The sequence below is a fragment of the Gymnoscopelus microlampas genome (genome assembly GCF_963454915.1).
Source record: "Gymnoscopelus microlampas genome assembly, chromosome: 21".
Taxonomy (NCBI): Eukaryota; Metazoa; Chordata; class Actinopteri; order Myctophiformes; family Myctophidae; genus Gymnoscopelus; species Gymnoscopelus microlampas.
In genome coordinates this window covers 10,495,624-10,516,243 of record NC_139958.1, presented here as the reverse complement: position 1 = coordinate 10,516,243, position 20,620 = coordinate 10,495,624, and the positions used below count along the sequence as shown (strand labels likewise).

The window sequence follows — 20,620 nt, the reverse complement described above, 5'->3', positions numbered from 1 at the left end:
TTTTTGAGCCCTCATTCTATCTCAATGGCTCTGGGTGAGACTAGTTTTGTCATTATAGATATTATGTGAGCCCCTCAAATCACAAAAAAACACATTTCTTACACTGCAGGCATTAAGCAGCCACTCTTAACCAGAGTACTAGACTCAAATGCAGGTCATTTGAGTCTCCTACCGGAGACATTAGCATCTTTCCACCGGTCATCAAATTATTGGCTCAGGAATGTGACAAAAAACAATACATCTCCATGAATTCAAGGCTTCGTGGGTTGTGTAATTGATAGAAAATAAAAATGTTTTTGGGGTGAACTATCCCTTTAAGCCGCTTTGGCCAATAAAATAGGGCATTAAGGGGTTAAAGGAAGACTCATCTAGACTTGTCAATTACAGAAGCCAACACTAGAACATAGACATGAGAGCATGGTGTGCGTGTGTGTGTGTGTGTGTGTGTGTGTGTGTGTGTGTGTGTGTGTGTGTGTGTGTGTGTGTGTGTGTGTGTGTGTGTGTGTGTGTGTGTGTGTGTGTGTGTGTGTGTGTGTGTGTGTGTGTGTGTGTGTCTTATCCTGGAATCCTAATGACAGGATAGAATGGCCGTGGCTTGCGTTGCCGTGGCGACAGGCGCCATGGATATGTGAGAGAGAGAGAGAGAAACGGGAGAGTGGAGGAGGTAGAGTGAGAGGAGAGAGAGAGAGAGAGACACAGGTATTTAAGGCTGCAACTATGGTTTATTAGATTATTCTTAGCTTATTCTATTGATAACTTTTTCGATTAATCAAGAAGCTTTTTTTTAAAGATTTAGTGGTGGGGAAAAAAATCAGTGAACGAACAATTTTGTTCACGGCAATGACTCGTTCAAATGATTCGTTCACGTTCTCGTTCAGTAGCGCTATTTTCTAACACTATCGCGGGAGCGTTATTATTACTTATTTATTATTATTGGGGGGCGGCATGAACGATGGCGTGCAATGAAGTAGTTCTTTTGAACGAACCGATCATGAACGACCCATCGCTAGTCGCGATTTTCCTTTTTTTCATTTCGTGAAACATTTCTCCTACAATGGTGATCGATTATTAATGAATAGATTTTTTTTTTAATTATCAATATTTTTTTTTATAATTTATTAAATCTATAACCGGGAAAGCATCTGTGTCATTTTACATTTTTGCTTTGGCGATTCAAAAATAGCAGACATACAGGCTCACAGCGCGTCATTTTGTTTTACATTTTTTAAATACTGATTCAGAAGGCATTTGTAGAGTCAGCCTCAGGTCTTAACCCATTAAGACCTGAAGCCGATTCTACATGTCTCCTAAATCTCAACAGTATTCTGAAAAACGTATGTTTCTATATCAGTGGTGCTCAATCTTTTTCATGTCAAGGACCCCCAAAATTATATGTATTTGGCCGCGGACCCCCATCAAAATATCTTATTCCAGGGACCCCCCAGAAGCAAAGATTTGAGTTAAAAATGTTTGCTTAAAAATATATATATATTCAAAGATTTGCACACATTTTCACGATTTTTCAAAAATAGCAGATCTACAAGCTCGTAGCGCGGCACTCGGTGCCGCGCTATGAGCTTGTATATCTGCTATTTTTGAATAGCCCAAAGTGTAAAATAATGCTTTTTAGCTCAAATCTAAAAATGGCACAGTTCCAGGTCTTAATGGGTTAATGGATTAATTATTGCCCCCCGAATGCAGACAGACAGACGGAGAGAAAGAGAGGGGTGGCATGCACACATGCTGATAAGAGGCTATTCTCTGCCAGGAAGAAATAGAACATTTATTCTAATCAAATAGGGCTGCAGCTATCCACCATATATTTTCTTATTATTCTATACATTACTTTTTTTTAATTAATCAAATAATCGGGAAGCGTGTTTTTTTAATAATCATTTAAAAAAATGTATTCATCATCGAATTGACAAAACAAATTCCAATCGATTTTTAAAAAAAAAATCAAATAAATCAATGACTCTGATTAACCATTATTTTATACTTCGTCTAACAATGATGTTGTGCAGAAATACTGGAAAATAGACGATCTACAAGCTCACAACGATGAAAAATATTAATGATTTAACCACATGAATCTGCCGAAAACAGCCTGCCTCACAAGGCATCATTCACGTGAGCTTTGTAGATCGCCTATTCTCGGCGGAGAAATATGATGCAGATACTAGCGGACCTGGCATAGAGCCCTGGGGGACACCGGCCAACTAGGGTTCAACCCATTAAGACCTGAGGCCAATTCTTTAATGTCTTCTAAATCCTAACAGTTTTCAGAAAAACTCATGTTGCTATATCAATGGTTCTCAAACTTTTTAATGTCAAGGACCCCCAAAAATGTATACGCATTCGGCCCCATCACAAAATATTTGGTTCCAGGGACCCCCAGAAGCAAAGATTTGAGTTAAAAATGTTCGCTTTAAAAATATATATATTCAATGATTTGCACACAGTATCATGATTTTTTTTTTTTCTCCACAAAACAGGGGAGCTTTCCCGGTTTTAATGGGTCGAGTTGTTAATTGAGAACATGCCAACGCTAGCATGCAATATACGGTATGTTAATGAAAACTACAAATGCATGACAAACCAACAACAGATTTACATACATCTCAGATAAACACCCTGAACTTGTGAACGCTGATTAGCCTACATTTTATGAACGATGCAGTTTATGACTAGGCTGTGCGGTATGCTGGTATATTTGAATACCATTTGCATTGCATATTAACAGCGACAAACCCCCCCTTTGTCCCACCACGTTAACGTTAGGAAGCGATTACCAAGGCAACAAACTGGGAATTTCAGCCAACAGTTATTAAAACTGGGAAATTTTTCCAGCCTGATAGATTTTGATAGAACTTGACACCCCTCTCGCAAGAACGAGCGTTCTACCAAGTCAAGTAAGTAAATAGGCTTTATTAACTAAAACCAGATGAACACATGACTCCTATTTTAACGTCCCTACATTGGTTGCCTGTCTGCTTTAGCATTGATTTTGAGATTTTACTCGTTAACTTTAAAGCACTTTAAGGGCCTGGCGCCCTAATTACATTTGAGAGTTATTAACCCTTTATGGGGCCTGTACGTAGCCTGGAGGTCCTCTCGGGGATGACGCTGTTCCGGAGTGGAGGCCGATATGTACTGTGTAAAGCATTCCATAACCTTGTTCTTTATAAGTGCTCTATAAATACGGTTATACAGTTATTATTTATAGAGAGAGCGGCCTCTCCGATCTCCACCTAGATGCTCTCTACGCCATAGCCCACACAAGTTCTTTTTATACACCTCTGAGTGAGTGAGTGTGTGCGTGGCTGTTCAACAAATACAAATATTATATGACACAATATACTCACATATGTCAAATGTTCCTATTTGACAACAGACTATGCTGACTTGACTATGACAGACTATAACAGCATAATGTTGCTCTATCTGTATTTCTTTGTTGATGCTGCTACGTATATGTTTTCAAGTGGATGCACTGGAACAAAATGCTGTTGTATGTTCCATACAGTGACAATAAACATCTTATCTATCTTATATTTGCTTATATTGACTTTGGCTATTCAAAAATAGCAGATATACAAGCTCATGGCACGGCACCGAGTGAGCACCACTATGAGCTTGTAGATCTGCTATTTTTCAAAAATCTTAAAAATGAGTGCAAACCTTTGAATATATATATATTTTTAAGCGAACATTTGTAAATGATTTTTTTGCTTCTGGGGGTCCCTGGAACGAAACGTTTTGAGATGTATGTTACGGTAGGTTGCTATATCACTGGTGCTCCAACTTTTCCATGTCAAGGACCCCCATATGTAAATATGTTGTTCCAGGAACCCCCCCAGAAGCAAAGATTCCCTTTAGAAAAAAAAAAAAATATATATATATATATATATATATATATATATATATATTCAAAGATTTGCACACATTTTCAAGCACATAGCTCATGAGCTTGTATATCTGCTATTTTTGAATAGCCAAAGAAATCTTAAAATGACACAGATGCGTTCCCGGTCTTAAAAGATATACATCCTGAATTAAACATGACTATGACAGCACAGCTTTGCCGAGTGAATTCTAATCACATTGGGGTTACATAATGTGAATCTGTGATGCCGTGTGGGAACCGTGTGTGTGTTCTTTTTTTCTTTTTTTTACTACACTAAGTATAGTAGAATTTAAGAAATAGACATTGTGAGGACAATGTTCCTGGTCCTCACAATAGAAATGAATGTTCTATGGTTAAATAAAAGATTATTAGTTAGGCAACATACAATTAGGACAGGATTCAGGTTGGGGTTAGTTAGGGTTAGGCATTTAGTGGTTAGGTAATTATACACAATTTTACACATAGTTGTGCGCTGGTGTTGTTGCAATGTGTTTTGAGGCTTATAGATCAGTTATTTTGCGTGTCACAAAGATGGTAATTCAAACGTGTGTGTGTGTGTGTGTGTGTGTGTGTGTGTGTGTACTGTGTACTAGGAATGTAACGATTCACTCAACTCACCATACGATTCGAATCACAATACTGGGTTCACGATACGATTTTTCACGATTTTTTAAACACAAAATTATTTTTCATTAAATAAAGAAAATAAAGAAAATAATTTCTTTCAAATCCAGAATTTTCTTCTCTTATATATATATTTTTTACAATACTATGTTTTCTCTAATCCTCTTTTCAATACAGTAGCAAATGACTGAAAACTATTTTTTTCATCTATTCTCTTTACAAAGATCCTGTATTTTCTTCTCTTTTTTTTACGCACCCTCGGCTTTTTGCATCGCAATACATTTTCTATTAAATCGATTTAAATTGTCACCAGTTTGAATCGATTTTAATTGATTTATGATCAATCGTTACATGCCTAGTGTGTACTGTACGTGTGTAGATGCATGAGGTAGGTTATTTCACACAGACCCCTGCAGCCAGACACAGAGCACCCGGTGCAAATGTCAAGCCTGTTCAAAGTCAAACAGGCCGCTGAGACTGCAAGCCCTTATCATCCACATATTTACACCTCTGTTTGGGTCGACAGGGGGACGAATGGGCACGCACACACACACACACACGCACACAAACACACACACACGTTTGTATTACTATACTTGTGAGGACATCAACACTTTAGGACAGCCATGTTATGAATGCCATTTCAAAAAAAAAATTGCTATTTTTAACCGTAAGCCTAAAGCCGAAAAACAGCAGATCTACAAGCCCACACGTTGTGGGCTTGTAGATCGGCTGTTTTTCGGTGCATGACACTGGCGCGCAACTAAGTATAAATCATGTTGAACTCTAATTCCAATCCCTAAACCTAACCTCTAAATGTCTAATCCTGACCTGAATGTTTTTCTAATTGTAAACGTATCTCTAAAAAAATGTTTTAACTATAAAACAACCATTTGTCTTGTGAGGACCAGGAGAGCTGTCCTCACAATGTAGATTTCTTCAAATTCTACTATACTTGGTCCTCGCAAGTATAGTAATACAAACACACACACACACACACACACACACACACACACACACACACACACACACACACACACACACACACACACACACACACACACACACACACACACACACACACACACACACACACACACACACACACAGTACTTGAGTAAATGTACTTAGTTTCCACCATTGCACAAACAATGAGACAAAGTCATGTTCAAGGCGATATAGTGGCTCGAATCCAACTCCAGTCAAAACAATGAACCCACACAGTAAAGTCCTCATGGTTAATTTAACTCAAGAGAGTGCACTGTTTGGTTACATTTGTACATTTTGTGAGAGAAAGGATCACTAGGGATTTTACTGTGCATACTTAATAATAACCTATCCAATCCACTTTATTTATAGAGCACATTCAACCCACTAAAACTGGGAACGCATCTGTGTCATTTTAGATTTTAGCTATATATATATATAGCAGATATACAAGCTCATAGCGCGTCACTTCGTGCTGCACCATGAGCTTGTATATCTGCTATTTTTGCAAAATCGTGAGAATTTGTGCAACCACTACAACCAACAAACGTGATTACTGTGCAACATGTTACAAATACTTCTATATCATTCATTTAAACTGTATTCTGTATTTTTGTGTAGTTTTTTTTGTTGATGCACTGTCGTTTTGTCCAGATGTTTGAGTGTTGAATGTTTAATGGACCACAACGGAAACGAGCCTCTGGCGTTTTGTGTCATCCATTTGGTGTGTTTTAACCCGCAGATTTCTTCGGCTATTCAAAAATAGCAGATCTACAAGCTCATAGCTTGTAAATCTGCTATTTTTGAAAAATCTTGAAAATGTGTGAAAATCTTTGAATATACATATTTTTAAAGCGAACATTTTTAACTCAAATCTTTGCTTCTGGGGGGTCTCTGGAACAACATATTTTGAGATGGGCGTCCGCTGCCAAATACATATAATTTTGGGTGGTCCTTGACATGAAAAAGTTTGAGAACCACTGATATAGAAACATAAGTACTTTCAGAAAACTGTTAGGATTTACAAGACATTAGAATATGGTCTCAGGCCTTAATGGGTTAACATCCCCAATAAAGTATTTCAATCAATCAACTCACACAGATAAACTCATGACTAATAACAACAACAAAAACCCTCCCGAATCTGCTGTCTGAAGTACAACAATGTGCAAACACAGCAGCGAGATTAGTGAGCCACCGTGACAGGGGCAGGATATCCAATGGAATACAACCACCTTTAACCATTAAAGTAAAAACTACCTCAAAATTGTACTTTCCACCGGTGTTTGTAACTGCATTGTCCTCGACCTAACTACTGTAATCGTTTGAATTTGTAACAAAGTGGACACATATTTTGTGTCTCTTGTTCTGCGTCTGCAGAGGAAGGATGTTTCTTTCAGCGTTGGCTTGACCACGGCCCCATGGTTGTCATTCACGGGTCAAATGTCACGGCATGTATTATTGCAGAGTAAAAATACCCAAACTTGTAATGGGTAAGAGCTTTGTTCTGGCACAGGAACAGGAAGGCTAATGAAAGGGCAACTCTCCGACTTTTCTTTTTTTATAGTGCGCCAGCCCACAGGACTACAGGTGTGAAAGTCCATTGTGTTTAATTATTTACCAAGCTGTAGCTATTCCCTCATCTCCTCCTCCCTTACACACACTTCCTGAATGCTACCACCTCACCCCTCCCCCTCCTCTCTCTCTCTCTCTCTCTCTCTCTCTCTCTCAATTCAAAGTTTTCAATTCAAAGAGCTTTATTGGCAAGAGAAAACAAGACGGGGAATAAAGACATGTGTAAACACAGGGCTGTGTCACGTTGCCACTTGCAAGCGAGGATAAATTAGTACAGGGGTCTTCAACAGCAACATTTTTGGCAAAGAGGTGTATAGGTGTAGAGGGTAAAAAGAGCAGACTAAGTAAACAGAAAAGTTTAATCTTAAACACAATTCTATAAAATATAGAGGGGGTCCCTGCTTCATCTCTCGCTCAGCTAGGGGGTCCTTGGCCTGAAAACGTTGAAGACCCCTGACTTAGTATAAAGCTTTTACAACAAATAGTATTACTATTTAGAGATTTTGGCTGTCCCTTGGTATAAAACATTTGAGACAAAAAGCAGTTTAACTTGGTGCACGTAGTGAAGGAGTTCACATATGATTAGTAGTCTTTTTTTAACCCATTAAAACCTGGAAAGCATCTGTGTCATTTTAGATTTGAGCTACTACAGTATATGTCTGAGAGTGTGTGTCACGATTCTTCAAAAACAGCAGATCTACGAGCTCATAGCGCGTCACTCGTGCCGCGCTATGAGCTCGTAGATCTGCTGGGGTTTTTTTTTATCGTGAAAATGTGTGGCAAATCTTTGAATATACTGTATATATTTTTAAGCAAACATTTTGAACTCGCAAAGTCTTTGCCTCTGGAGGTCCCTGGAACAAAATATTGTGAGATGGGGGGGGGTCCACAGCCATATACAGTACATATCATTTTGGGGGTCCTTGACATGAACAATTTGAGAAACACTGATATTATAGCAACATAAGTGTTTTCCAAAAACTGTTAGGATTTAGAAGACATTTGTAGAATCCCAGAAGCAAAGATTTGAGTTAAAAACGTATTCAAAGATTTGCACAAATTTCCAAGATTTTTCTAGCAGATCTACAAGCTTGTAGCACGGCACCCTATATGAGCTTGTAGATCTGCTATTTTTGAATAGCCAAAGTATAAAATAATGGTTTAATTGGTTACACAGATGCGTTCCCGTCAATGGTCTTAAAGGGATAAAGTAGGCTGTCACGTGATGGTCCTAACGTGTACACAAAGCAATACAAAACAACTTCCTGATCCCCAGGGGGAACGGTGACAGTCATCTGGCGCTCTGCCAACCAATGACATCACCATAATAACCATAACCTCCTGGACTAGAAGAACACGTGATAAAAAAAAAGGTCAAAGATACATTGAACTGCTGACGCCTTGATGGCTTCAGATAACCGAGAAAATTATGTGACCGCCACCGTTGCCAGATTCTGCAAGAGAAATAAGAAACCAGGTCTATGAAAACAAGTCCAAAAAGAAGCTACTGTATTAGGCCACGTGAGCACTTTTAAACCTATACAGCGACTATTTGAAAATAGCCGATCTACAAGCTTACAACGCGTCACAATGTGACGCGTTGTGACCTTGTAGATCTGCTAATTTAAAAATGCATCAAAATGACCAAAAACCTAAGAAAGGTTCATCTAAAAATATGTCACAGGGATGGGACTCTGTAAGTGCAAGAGAGGAGTTTAAGTGCAAGAGAGGAGTGTGTGTGTGTGTGTGTGTGTGTGTGTGTGTGTGTGTGTGTGTGTGTGTGTGTGTGTGTGTGTGTGTGTGTGTGTGTGTGTGTGTGTGTGTGTGTATCCACACACACACACTCTTTCCTCTCTGTGTGTATGCTGTGCTCACGAACACACAAGTCCGTCTCTCTCTTCTCATAACAACCAGTCACAGAAGAGGAGAACAAACCACTCCTCCCATCACGTCAAATATTTAGTTCCAGGGACCCCCAGAAGCAAAGATTTGAGTTAAAAATATTCCCTTTAAAAACAGGTGAATTCAAAGATTTGCACAAAATGTTTTTAAAAAAAATATCACATCTACAAGTTCATAGCGCGGCACGAAGTGACGCGATATGAGCTTGTAGATCTGATATTTTTTGAATAGCCAAAGAAATCTAAAACACAGGTCAGGTGCTTTCCCGGTTTTGAATGGCTCACAAACACACGCTCTTCCCTCTCTCTCTCTGTGGATGCTGTGCACACACACACACACACACACACACACACACACACACACACACACACACACACACACACACACACACACACACACACACACACACACACACACACACACACACACACACACACACAGCGAGTCCGTCTCTCTCTCTCTCTCTCTCCTCTCATCCGTCTCTCTCTCTCTCTCTCTCCTCTCATAACAACCAGTCACAGAAGAGGAGGAGGAGACTTCAAAAACAAACCACTCCACCTCCTCCTCCTCCTCCTCCCATCACATCTCACTGCCAGCTGCCCAACCCCCCTCCCACCCCCCTCTGCTCAACAAAGAGCAGTGTCATCATCATCATCATGTACTGTAACCAAGAGTATAGAAAACACACCTGACCTCAATGTACCAAAACCCAAGGGGGCCCCGCACGCCGGGGCCCAATCAAAGCAACAAATGGGAATCTTTTGGTGGTTGAGCCCCGTCTATATATTTTTCTCCTCGGCAAAGCCCTCTCCTTAGATTTTATGCAAATGTGTAAGCGATGCAGTGCAGTGCACGATGAAGCTGCACTTGACCTATATAAGCACCCCTCTTCCATTGCCTCTCCAATACGGAGAGGAAGAGGATCAAAGGAGGGACTCTTTGGAAGCAGCAGGACGAGCCTTATTATTAACCGACACAATACAGGAATACAGCAGAGCATGGTGAGAAGGATGGAGGGGGGGGGGGGATAGCAAACCTCAGGGGGGATAAAGAAAAAGCAGTGCCTAAAATAAAATAAAATACACCCTGACTGTTCATTTAAAACGGTAGGGTAAGTGATTTTCTTTGGTTAGAATAAGTGTTAAATAGCTCTATATTCTGATAGTACTCTATGCCAGTGGTTCTCAAACTTTTTCATGTCAGGGACCCCCAAATTGACACTTATTAGCCCGTGGACCCCCATTTCAAAAGATATGCCAGGGAGGGACCCCCATAAGAGAAGATTTTTTACGGCTCTAGCAGTGATTCTCAACCATTTTAATTTCAAGGACCCCCAGTTTGACATGCATTAGGGCTACAGACCCCCATTTAATGGCATTTCTATCACTTGGACCGCAATTTATATTGTAAAATCTATGTCAATTTAACTCTGAGTGTGTACAGATGGAACCAAATGGACCCGTTAGTGTCCATTTGGTTCCATTTGTACACTCTCAGAGTTACAGACCCATAAGGGTCCATTTGGTGCCTAATCTATCATTTAGCTGGGGACCCCCTGGAACTCCCTCAAGGACCCCTGGGGGTCCCCGGACCCCACTTTGAGAACCAATGCTCTATGCTATGGAGTGTTTGTTCAGTAACAGGAGTCTCCATGTCTCTCCAGCTCTTTATTAAACAGAAAATGCATTTTCAGGTCGGGATACTAATTTTATCCAATCAGGATGGAGAATTCAGTTAGGATACAGATTAAACAAGTGAAACCGGAAGTGGTGACCCTAAGAAACGAGCAGACAACATTAGAACTGGAACACTATAAAATATTAAGCTGATAAATAGGTACTCTCTCCTGATTGGCTGAAATATTGTCATCTACCTGAAAATGTATTTTCTATTTATTAAAGAGCTGGAGAGACGGGGAGACTCCTGTGACTGAGCAAACACACTATAGCAAGGATTACTATCAGAATATAGAGCTTTAACCTTTCAACAAAAAACTTTTTGTTTTCACCAAAAAACAAAAAAAATATCACTTACCCTACCTTTAACTCTGAAAGTGAAAAAAGGACTTGTAAGAGTTAAATTAACTATGTATTAATGAAGGATTTTGTAGAGAAAGTTACAAGGACATAGGTTAACCACACAGTAAGATCCTCGGTAATAATTCAACTCAGAGAGTGTACAAATGGAAACGAATGGATCTGTATTTCCATCGCTAGCAGTGATCCCATCCATAGAAGAGGAAGCAGGCCCTGTGACACATTTGTTCCATATCCATATGAATGTGTTTTTGTTTTACGAGGGCTGTCACCATCATGAAATAATAATGAAAATAATTGCGATTAAAGATTTAACTGTGTTTTTGGCACTGAACATTGGAACAAATAAAACATTCTGTTTTCCTTCCAGACTTTGTAAACAGAAACTATAAAGTTGATGACTGTGAACATGGAGGAGGGGGGGTGCTTACGACCTATCTATATGTAGTGTATGACAGTGGTTCTCAAACTTTTTCATGTCAAGGACCCCCTAATTGACACTTATTACCCCGCGGACCCCCATTTGAAAAGATAAGCCAGGGACCCCAATAAGAGAAGGTTTTTACGGCTCTCTAGCAGTGATTCTCAACCATTTTAATTTCAAGGACCCCCAGTTTGACATGCATTAGGCTACGGACCCCCATTTAATGGCATTTATACCTCTGGGACCCCAATTCACATTGTAAAACCAATGATAATTTAACTCTGAGAGTGTACAAATGGAACCAAATGGACCCTAACGGGTCCATTTGGTTCCATTTGTACACTCTCAGAGTTACAGACCCATAAGGGTCCATTTGGTTCCTGTCCATCATCTAGCTGGGGACCCCCTGGAACCCCCTCAAGTACCCCTGGGGGTCCCCAGACCCCACTTTGAGAACCAATGGTGTATGATATAGCACAGTATTAAGGCCTTTGCAGACAGGTTGCGATTAGTCAATCAGTTTTTACCGCATGCGAAAAGAAGCACGAATCGAACTGGGTTCGATTGAAGAAAAAAAAACGCATCGCATCGCCGCACGGTAAATTCGGAGCCGGTGTGCATGAGGTCATTGAGAACCATGTGTTCAACCCATTGAGACCTGAAGCCGATTCTACATGTCTCCTAAATCTCAGCAGTTTTCTGAAAAACCTATGTTTCCATATCAGTGGTGCTCAATAGTTTTCATGTCAAGGACCGCCACAAGTATATGTATTTGGCCGCGGACCCCATCAAAATATTTTGTTCCAGGGACCCCCAGAAGCAAAGATTTGAGTTAAAAATGTTTGCTTTAAAAATATATATATATATTCAAAGATTTGCACACATTTTCACGATTTTTCAAAAATAGCAGATATACAAGCTCGTAGCACGGCACTCGGTGCCGCGCTATGAGCTTGTATATCTGCTATTTTTGAATAGCCAAATTGTAAAATAATGCTTTTTAGCTCAAATCAAAAAATGACACAGTTCCAGGTCTTAATGGGTTAAAAAATGATATTGTCCGTTTTTCCCATGCGAAAAATCGCACCCTGTCTGCAGAGGCTTTTATTCACGTCATCTTAACACGACCCATCTCAAAGAGGAGATCTACAGTTTTCCCAGAGAGCACATGTATAATCACAGCTTGTTGTGACAACAGAAACAGTTTGTGTGAAACAGAAAAGGCAATAAAAATGTAAGTATGATGTGTTTGTTTCCAAGTTCTGCTTTCTTCATGTGAACCATGAGAAACAAACCACGCATCCGGAATGTTCTGATTCAGCCTTGTTCCCCATATTAACCCATTGAGACTTGGGACTGTCTCATTTTTAGATTTGAGCTAAAAAGCATTATTTTACACTTTGGGCTATTCAAAAATAGCAGATATACAAGCTCATAGCGCGGCACCGAGTGCCGCGCTACGAGCTTGTAGATCTGCTATTTTTGAAAATTTGTGAAAATGTGTGCAAATCTTTGAATATATATTTTTTTAAAGCGAACATTTTTAACTCAAATCTTTGCTTCTGGGGGTCCCTGGAACAAAACAGTTTGATGGGGGACCTCAGCCAAATACATATAATTTTGGGGGTCCTTGACATGAAAAAGATTGAGCACCACTGATATAGAAACATACGTTTTTCAGAAAACTGTTGGGATTTAGGAGACATGTAGAATCGGCTTCAGGTCTCAATGGTTTAAAAAAAAGGGTTTCTTCGGGGTGGAAAAACAGTGCTCACAAACCACCCAAAAAACCAAAGAGCTGAGTCTCTCCCAAAGCCCATTCTGGGCTCAGTCTGAGCTCTCATACAAGCCAGTGGCTCTGAGACAAAAATTCCACACAAATTATACAGGCCAGGCCTAACCCTCGATGCCTTTGTAATTGCGTAGCACACGGCCCTGCCCAGTGAACTCTGGGGCCATGACAAGCCTTAGATGATGATGATCACGACGAGAGAGAGACATAGAGAGAGAGATAAGAGAGAGAGAGAGAGAGAGAGAGAGAGAGAGAGAGAGAGAGAGAGAGAGAGAGAGAGAGAGAGAGAGAGAGAGAGTCGAACACAGACAAAAGGAGAGGGCATTTCTTCTGAGCCCTCAAACACAACACGGATGATGAAATACAAAGGGTGACAAAACCACACGGATTAGTCTGTGTCTCCTATAGCCACCAGTGGTGCAAAGTAACTAAGTACATACATTTACTCAAGTACTGTACTTGAGGTGTTTTTACTATACCTAGGCTATTTTAAAATAGCCTATCTAAAAAGTCAGAACGTGTTGCATTGCGTTGTGAGCTTGTAGATCTGCTATTTTTTTTTTTGGTACTTAAAGTATATTTTGATGCCAATACTTTTGTACTTTTACTCAAGTAACATTTTGAGCAAAGGTCTTTTACTTGTAACAGAGTATTTTTATATTGTGGTATTGCTACTTTTACTTAAGTAAAATATATGAGTACTTCTTTCACCAATGCTAGCCGCACACACACGGGAGCCGCACACCGCCGACACACTCTTGGCACACATGCTCGCGCACACACGCACACACACGCACCCACACACACACACGCGCACACACACACACACACACGCGCACACACACACACACACACACATGCACGCACACACACACGCACGCACACATATGCACGCACACACGCACGCACACACGCACGCACATGCACGCACACACGCACAGACACACTTATGCCTGGAACTGTTACCAGCTAGAAGTAGGCAATAGACACCAAAACCAAACTTAATGTTCAAACTTTTGTATTGGTGGTGCCTGTTATGTCTGCATTAACAACAACTTTAACACCAGAAAAAGCGGTAACTACCTCCTAGCTGCCTCAATGTATGATGGCCACAAGTTCTTAACTGCGACCAAATAGGTCCCTGCAGGTCAGTCGGTCCAAAATGTTTCAAGTGTAAACAGAGTGCTGGTCACACAGCTTATCATGGATTATATGCTACGTTGGGATTTAGCAGCCTGGTTAGCTTTAGAATGAAAGTTATGCCTATTTTATACGCCACTGTACAACAGTACTACAGCGCTGAAAGTAGCAGATCCACAAGCTCACAACGTGTCGCAAATTTGCAGCACATTGTGAACTTGTAGATCTGCGATTTTCGGTGTGGGACACCCTTGTGGGAGTCAGTATCAGGCCTTTATTGCCCTGGTAGTAAAAGACAGTAATGTTGTGCTTGTGGAGCCAAGGATTATGACAGCCCTGGCCCAGAGTTGCCAGCAGGCTCAACATAATCAGTGTCAATAAAAAAGGTGTGGTCCTGTACAGGACACACACAGCTAAATGGATATAGCACAGCAGTAACACTCAGCAGGTTTACAATGGCAATAATCATATTCACCTCCGTGCTGAAAAATATGTACACACACACACACACACACACACACACACACACACACAGTGCTAATAATACATTCACACATGTAATAAGAAGTCAGATTTGAGCCATGAACTGAAATGGGTATCTTAAGACCGGGAACGCATCTGTGTCATTTTAAGATTTCTTTGGCTATTCAAAAATAGCAGATATATCAGATATATAGATATATCTGTGAGCTTGTAGATCTGGTATTTTTTGAAAAATGGTGAAAAGTTTAGCAAATCTTTGAAAATATATGTTTTTTTAAAGCGAACATCTTTAACTCACATCTTTGCTTCTGGGGGATTCTACAAATGTCTTCTAAATCCTAACTGAAAAACCTATGTTGCTATATCAGTGGTGCTCAAACCTTTTCCATGTCAAGGACCCCCAAAAATGGTAGGTATTTGGCCACCGACCTCCATCTCAAAATGTTTTGTTCCAGGGACCCCCAGAAGCAAAGATTTGAGTTAAAAAATGTTTTCTTTAAAAATATGCATATTCAAACATTTGCACACATTTTCACGATTTTTCAAAAATAGCCAAAGTATAAAATAATGGTTTAAGTGGTTACAAGAGGACAGGACAGCAATGAACAACAGAGACCAGCCGAAGCAGCTTGTGCCTGGGATCACGAGGGCACTCAAAGTATGATGATGAAGGGGCATAAAATCCTATGCTGATATTGTAGATTCATTGTTTTCCAGGGTAGGTTATAAACTACAGTATATACTGTACATGGCAGGTTTATAAGCAGGCTTATAAAGCAAGGTATTAGCAGCTACAATGAAATGAATAATGGGTGTGTTTGTTTTGGGTGTGCCACTGTGCCCAGAGCCATGGATGATGTGCCACTGGTCAATGCTTAAGTTGCACGTTCACATATCTAAATGTAACACACCCATTATTAATGTTATATTAGCCGCAGCTGTGTTGCTCACATCACGGCCGGCCTAGGGTTTCGATCTCTGTTTAGTAATGTGACGTGAAATGGAAAGGAGCTAACGACATGTAGTAGAGGAACAAAAGCAACCCTATGCTGACATCGATCCTGCCATGTGGGTTGACTGACTTGAGCTGTAATCTAAAAATGGACTCTGCACGATCCCCTTGAAAAAAGGTGAATCGTGATGGAGTGATGATTTATGAATCCATTATACATTATGTAAACAGGAACCTTTGTGCCATTTAACCCATTAAATCCTATCTATCTACCCACCTACAAATGTCTTCTAAATCCTAACAGTTTTCTGAAAACCATATGTTTGCTATATCAGTGGTGCTCAAACTTTTTCATGTCAAGGACACCCAAAAATGATGTGTATTTGGCCGCGGACCCCCATCGCAAAATATTTAGTTCCAGGAACCCCACAGAAGCAAAGATTTGAGTTACAAATGTTCGCTTAAAAAAAAATATATATATATATATATATTCAAAGATTTGCACAAATGTTCATGGTTTTTCAAAAATAGCAGATCTGCTACACTTGTAGATCTGCTATTTTAGAATAGCCAAAGAGTATAAAATAATGGTATCTAATATATTATAATGGCCTTGTAGGCTGACAGGAAATGGGGACACAGAGGGATGTGGGAGTGACACACAGCAAAAGGCTGTTGCGGGACCGGGACTCGAACTCGCGACACGCTGTCAGGCTACATTGTAGCCTGGGTGCCCTGGACCGCTACGCCAGTGGTCCGGGCCAGAATACCCAAACTTTGACAAAACGTACTTTGGGGTAGAATGAACATTTCCTCTTCATCTCTGTTAGCACAGGTGTGTTATGAGTTTTCTGGTTAACTCTGAGGATGTATATAAATGTAACCAAAGGGACCCCGTCTGTCCGTTTGGTTACATTTGTACACTGACACTCCCAGAGTTAAATTAACACTCAGGATCTTAATGTGTAGAGACAGCTAGAGCTTTCCCCCCCAAGAGCCAAATCCTGGGGAATTTATTTAATCAAGGCTTGATGAGATTGTTTGGGTCGATTAGGCTTGAAGGAGGAGGGCTGTTTAACCCAATAATAAAGTGCCCCCGCAACGAATAACATGCTTTTGTAGGGTGCAGCGACACACACACACACACACACACACACACACACACACACACACACACACACACACACACACACACACACACACACACACACACACACACACACACACACACACACACACACACACACACACACACACACACACACACACGACTCAGCTCCATGTGGTTCTTAAGGCTGTGTAAACACACACTGTAATCCACTTATGCAGTATATGGCATGAGAACAGGTCAGCTGATGTGACCTGAAGGTTTAAAGTAGTATACCTCCCACTCATAGGGCTGAAACTATTGATTCAAAAATAGCAGATATACAAGCTCATACGAGCTTGTAGATCTGCCATTTTTTGAAAGATTGTGAAAATGTGTGCAAATCTTTGAATATATTTAAAGCGAACTTTTTTTAACTCACATCTTTGTTTCTGGGGGTCCCTCCCTGCCTGCCCTGGAATAAAATATTTTGAGATGGGGGTCCGTGGCCAAATACATATAATCTTGGGGGTCCTTGACATGAAAAAGTTGGAGCACCACTGATGACGCAACATTACGTTTTTATGAAAACTGTTAGGATTTAGAAGACATTTGTAGAATCGGCCTCAGGTCTAAACGAGTTAAATTGAGTAGTTTTGATTAACTGTTGCACACCCACACCTGAGACTATTCAAAAAGTGTACGGCAGCTACACTTTTTGTCGGTTTGGGGGAAATGTATCACTGTAAACATTGTCCCTTTTAACTTGCAGCATAATGAACGAATCCACAGACTTCATATCATGTGGCGGAGGTCTGGGACTGGAGGACTTAATGTTTCAGGACACAGAAACCTTATCTTAATGTCTGTGTGTGCTGCGCTTTTCGACCTTTGCACCTCTTTACTAAAAGCCTGTTTGCTATGTTGATGATCCTAGGAATTACAGCAGCGTTCTGCCAACGCAAACAGTGCAATAATATCATGAGCATCATTAACATTCCTGAAACGTAAAATGTTAAATGTCACCATAGGCGAGCTCAGCAAAGTGAAAGGTCATGGTCATGTCTCACCTTCTTGCCCGCGGAGCCCGTCTTGGCGAGGCAGGACCTCGTCAGGGAGAGGTACCCGCCGATGACCTCGATCTCCTCCACGGCAGGGTAGCGCTTCTTCAGCAGGGAGCCCAGCTGAGCGTACGGGGCCTGGGGAGGCGTCGAGCCAGGCTGGTCCTGATCCTGCTGCTGGGGCTGGGCTTCAGGGCGTTGTTTAGGCGTCACAGTGAAGGTCTTCCCCCAGCTCCTCTCGTAGGGAACGTCGTCGATGTTGGTGACCGGCAGCCGGTCCTCGGGAACCAGAGGCTCCTCCGAAGCCGGGGACGGGGGATCGGAGGGGACGGGAGAAGAGGGGACGGGAGACGGGGGCGGCGACAGCGAGGGGACAGGGGACGAGACGGGCGAGGTAACGCGATGGACCGGGGCTAGGATAGGGAGGACGGGAGATAACAAGTGTGTGGGCGAAGGAGGAGGGGAGATGGAGGTGGCTACGGACGCAGGCTTAAATGCCCTCTTCACCTCCTCCTTTTGCTCCAAGACCTTCCAGACCTTCTCCACTGGAGTAGAGGAGGGAGATAAGCGCGTGGGTGAAGCAGGAGGGGAGAAGGTCACGGTTTTAGGCTTAAACACTTTTTTCCCCTGCTCCTTTTGCTCGAAGGCCTTCTTCACCTTGTCCACCTCCTTCGTCTTGGAGGGGGACATCGGGGCGAACGTAAACGAAGAGGAGGGGGATAAGTGCGTGGGCGAAGGAGGAGGGGACATCTGAGTGGTCGCGGACGCGGGCTTAAATGCCCTCTTCACCTCCTTTTCCTCCGAGACCTTCGCCTTGTCCCCCTCCTTCCACTTCGAGGGCGTCGGGACGGACGTGAGGGTGATGTGGGGGGTTGGCACTCCCAGTGTGGGCACCTCTGCCGCTTTCTGAGACGAGGGGGGAGACCTCACGGGCGTGGAGGGCGCCGTGCTGCCCGGCGAGGACGGGCCGGCGCTGCGACGTTTGGGAATGACGGTGAAGGAGTTCCTCGACTGTAGCCTCAGGTTAGCCAGGGCGCGGGCTTGGGCGTCCCCCTCGGGGATGGAGGTGAGGTCCGGCTTGGGCGAGGGACGGATCTCGAACTCAGACGAGGTCTGTGGCGTCCGGGAGGAGATTGGCCTGGCGGGTGATTCGGCGGCACTGACACGGCGGGTCTCCGGGGAGCATGGCACCTTGGATTTGGGGGACGCAGACGCCGGCTGAGGCGGTACCGCAGCGGCGTGGTGGTGGGCCCTGTCTGTCTCGGGGACAGAGGGCTTTGGTTTGGAAGACGGGGAGCTCTGGAAGACAGGTGACAACGGGGCACTGCTGCTGGGGGCAGTACCCACTACCGGGTTGCGAACCGGCGAGCCTGGCTGAGGCTGCCAGGTGTATTTTGGCACCAGATCTGGCTGTGGCGGCATGGTTCGGAGCCTTGGCCTGCTGCTGGTGCTGATGTCCAGCTCCAGCAGGTTCTCCGTGCTGCGAGACTTCTTCTGCAGCTTCCCGTAGTAATTGCTGTCGAACTTCTGCAGCATTCGACTCACGCGGCCTCGACCCTCGCCCCCCGCCGTCTCGTACAGGGAGAAGGAGCCGTCGTGACCGAGGGTGCTCAAGTTCTCCTCGCTCCTGCTCAACGCGGTGTCATATATAACCACCTCCTTCGCCCGTATCTCGGTGACCGCGCTCCCCCTCCGATCCAGGAGGTCGCTGAGGGAGCTGTAGCCGCCGACGCCGTTCTGGTTAGTTAGTATTCCACCGGCGTGGTGGTGCCCCTCCGGAAAGTAATCCGGGTCCGACTCTATGATGATGATGTTCTCGGCGCGGATGGTGCGGATCCCCGGCACGCTGCCGTACAGCTCCAGTATGTGCTGCACGGGACGCGCGGCGTTGTCGCGGTCCTGTCGCCTCTTCCTCTCCTTCTCCAGCTTGATGAAGGGGTTATCCTCCAGGGGGCCTAGGCTGTCGTGCAGAACCAGGCTCTCGTGATGATGTCCCTCGCCGGCGGCGAGGGACATCATCACGAGAGCCGGGTTCTCTTTGTTTGTTTTCACCGGCGACAGATCGTCGGGCGACGAGGCGACGTTGTCGCCGCCGCCGCGCTTCTTGCTCGCGAAGTGCTGGTTGGCCGTAGTGACGGTGTAGTTCCGACCATTGTCCTTTGTCGTCGGCGGTGGTGCGTTCCCCGTCCCCTCGCCATTACTAACCCGCTGTCCTCCTCCTCCTCCTGCTCCCCCCGGAGGAGGAGGACAGAGCTCCGCGGCCGTGGCACCTGCTCCTCCAGGAGACCCGCCGCCGCCCTTCGCTTTCCTCCGCTCCAGGATCTCTCGCTTCCAGGCCGGCATCATCCTCGGGCTCTCGGGCTGCCCGGTGCCGGCGGCGGTGGCCTCCTCCCGGCGGAGGACGCGGGTCTCTCCGCGGCCAGAAGAAGAAGACATCGTCTCGGTCGGTCCCGACGGTCCGGAGAGAGAGAATGTCTCCCCCCCGGCCCGGCGGGGATATTACCTTGTGGAGGAGGACTGTTGTTCAGTTCTGTGGGACAGCAGCTCTATGTCCGCCTGTTACACTGCGTTACCTGCAGCATACACCAGTGCACACACACATCCCCTCTCTCTCTCTCTCTCTCTCTCTCTCTGCCTGCCCCCCTCTCTC

At 43.4% G+C, this 20,620-nt stretch overlaps 1 protein-coding gene across 1 annotated transcript in view; it reads right to left on the bottom strand.

The window, feature by feature from the left end:
• tprn (taperin) overlaps positions 1-20,595 on the bottom strand; it is a 40,314-nt gene extending 19,719 nt beyond the window's left edge. Inside the window, exon 1 of the mRNA XM_084046366.1 lies at positions 17,980-20,595. Within this exon, the coding sequence (XP_083902492.1) occupies positions 17,980-20,406 (2,427 nt within the window). The 5' untranslated portion in view covers positions 20,407-20,595. The remainder of the gene's footprint in view (positions 1-17,979) is intronic.
• Positions 20,596-20,620: the final 25 nt, after the last annotated feature.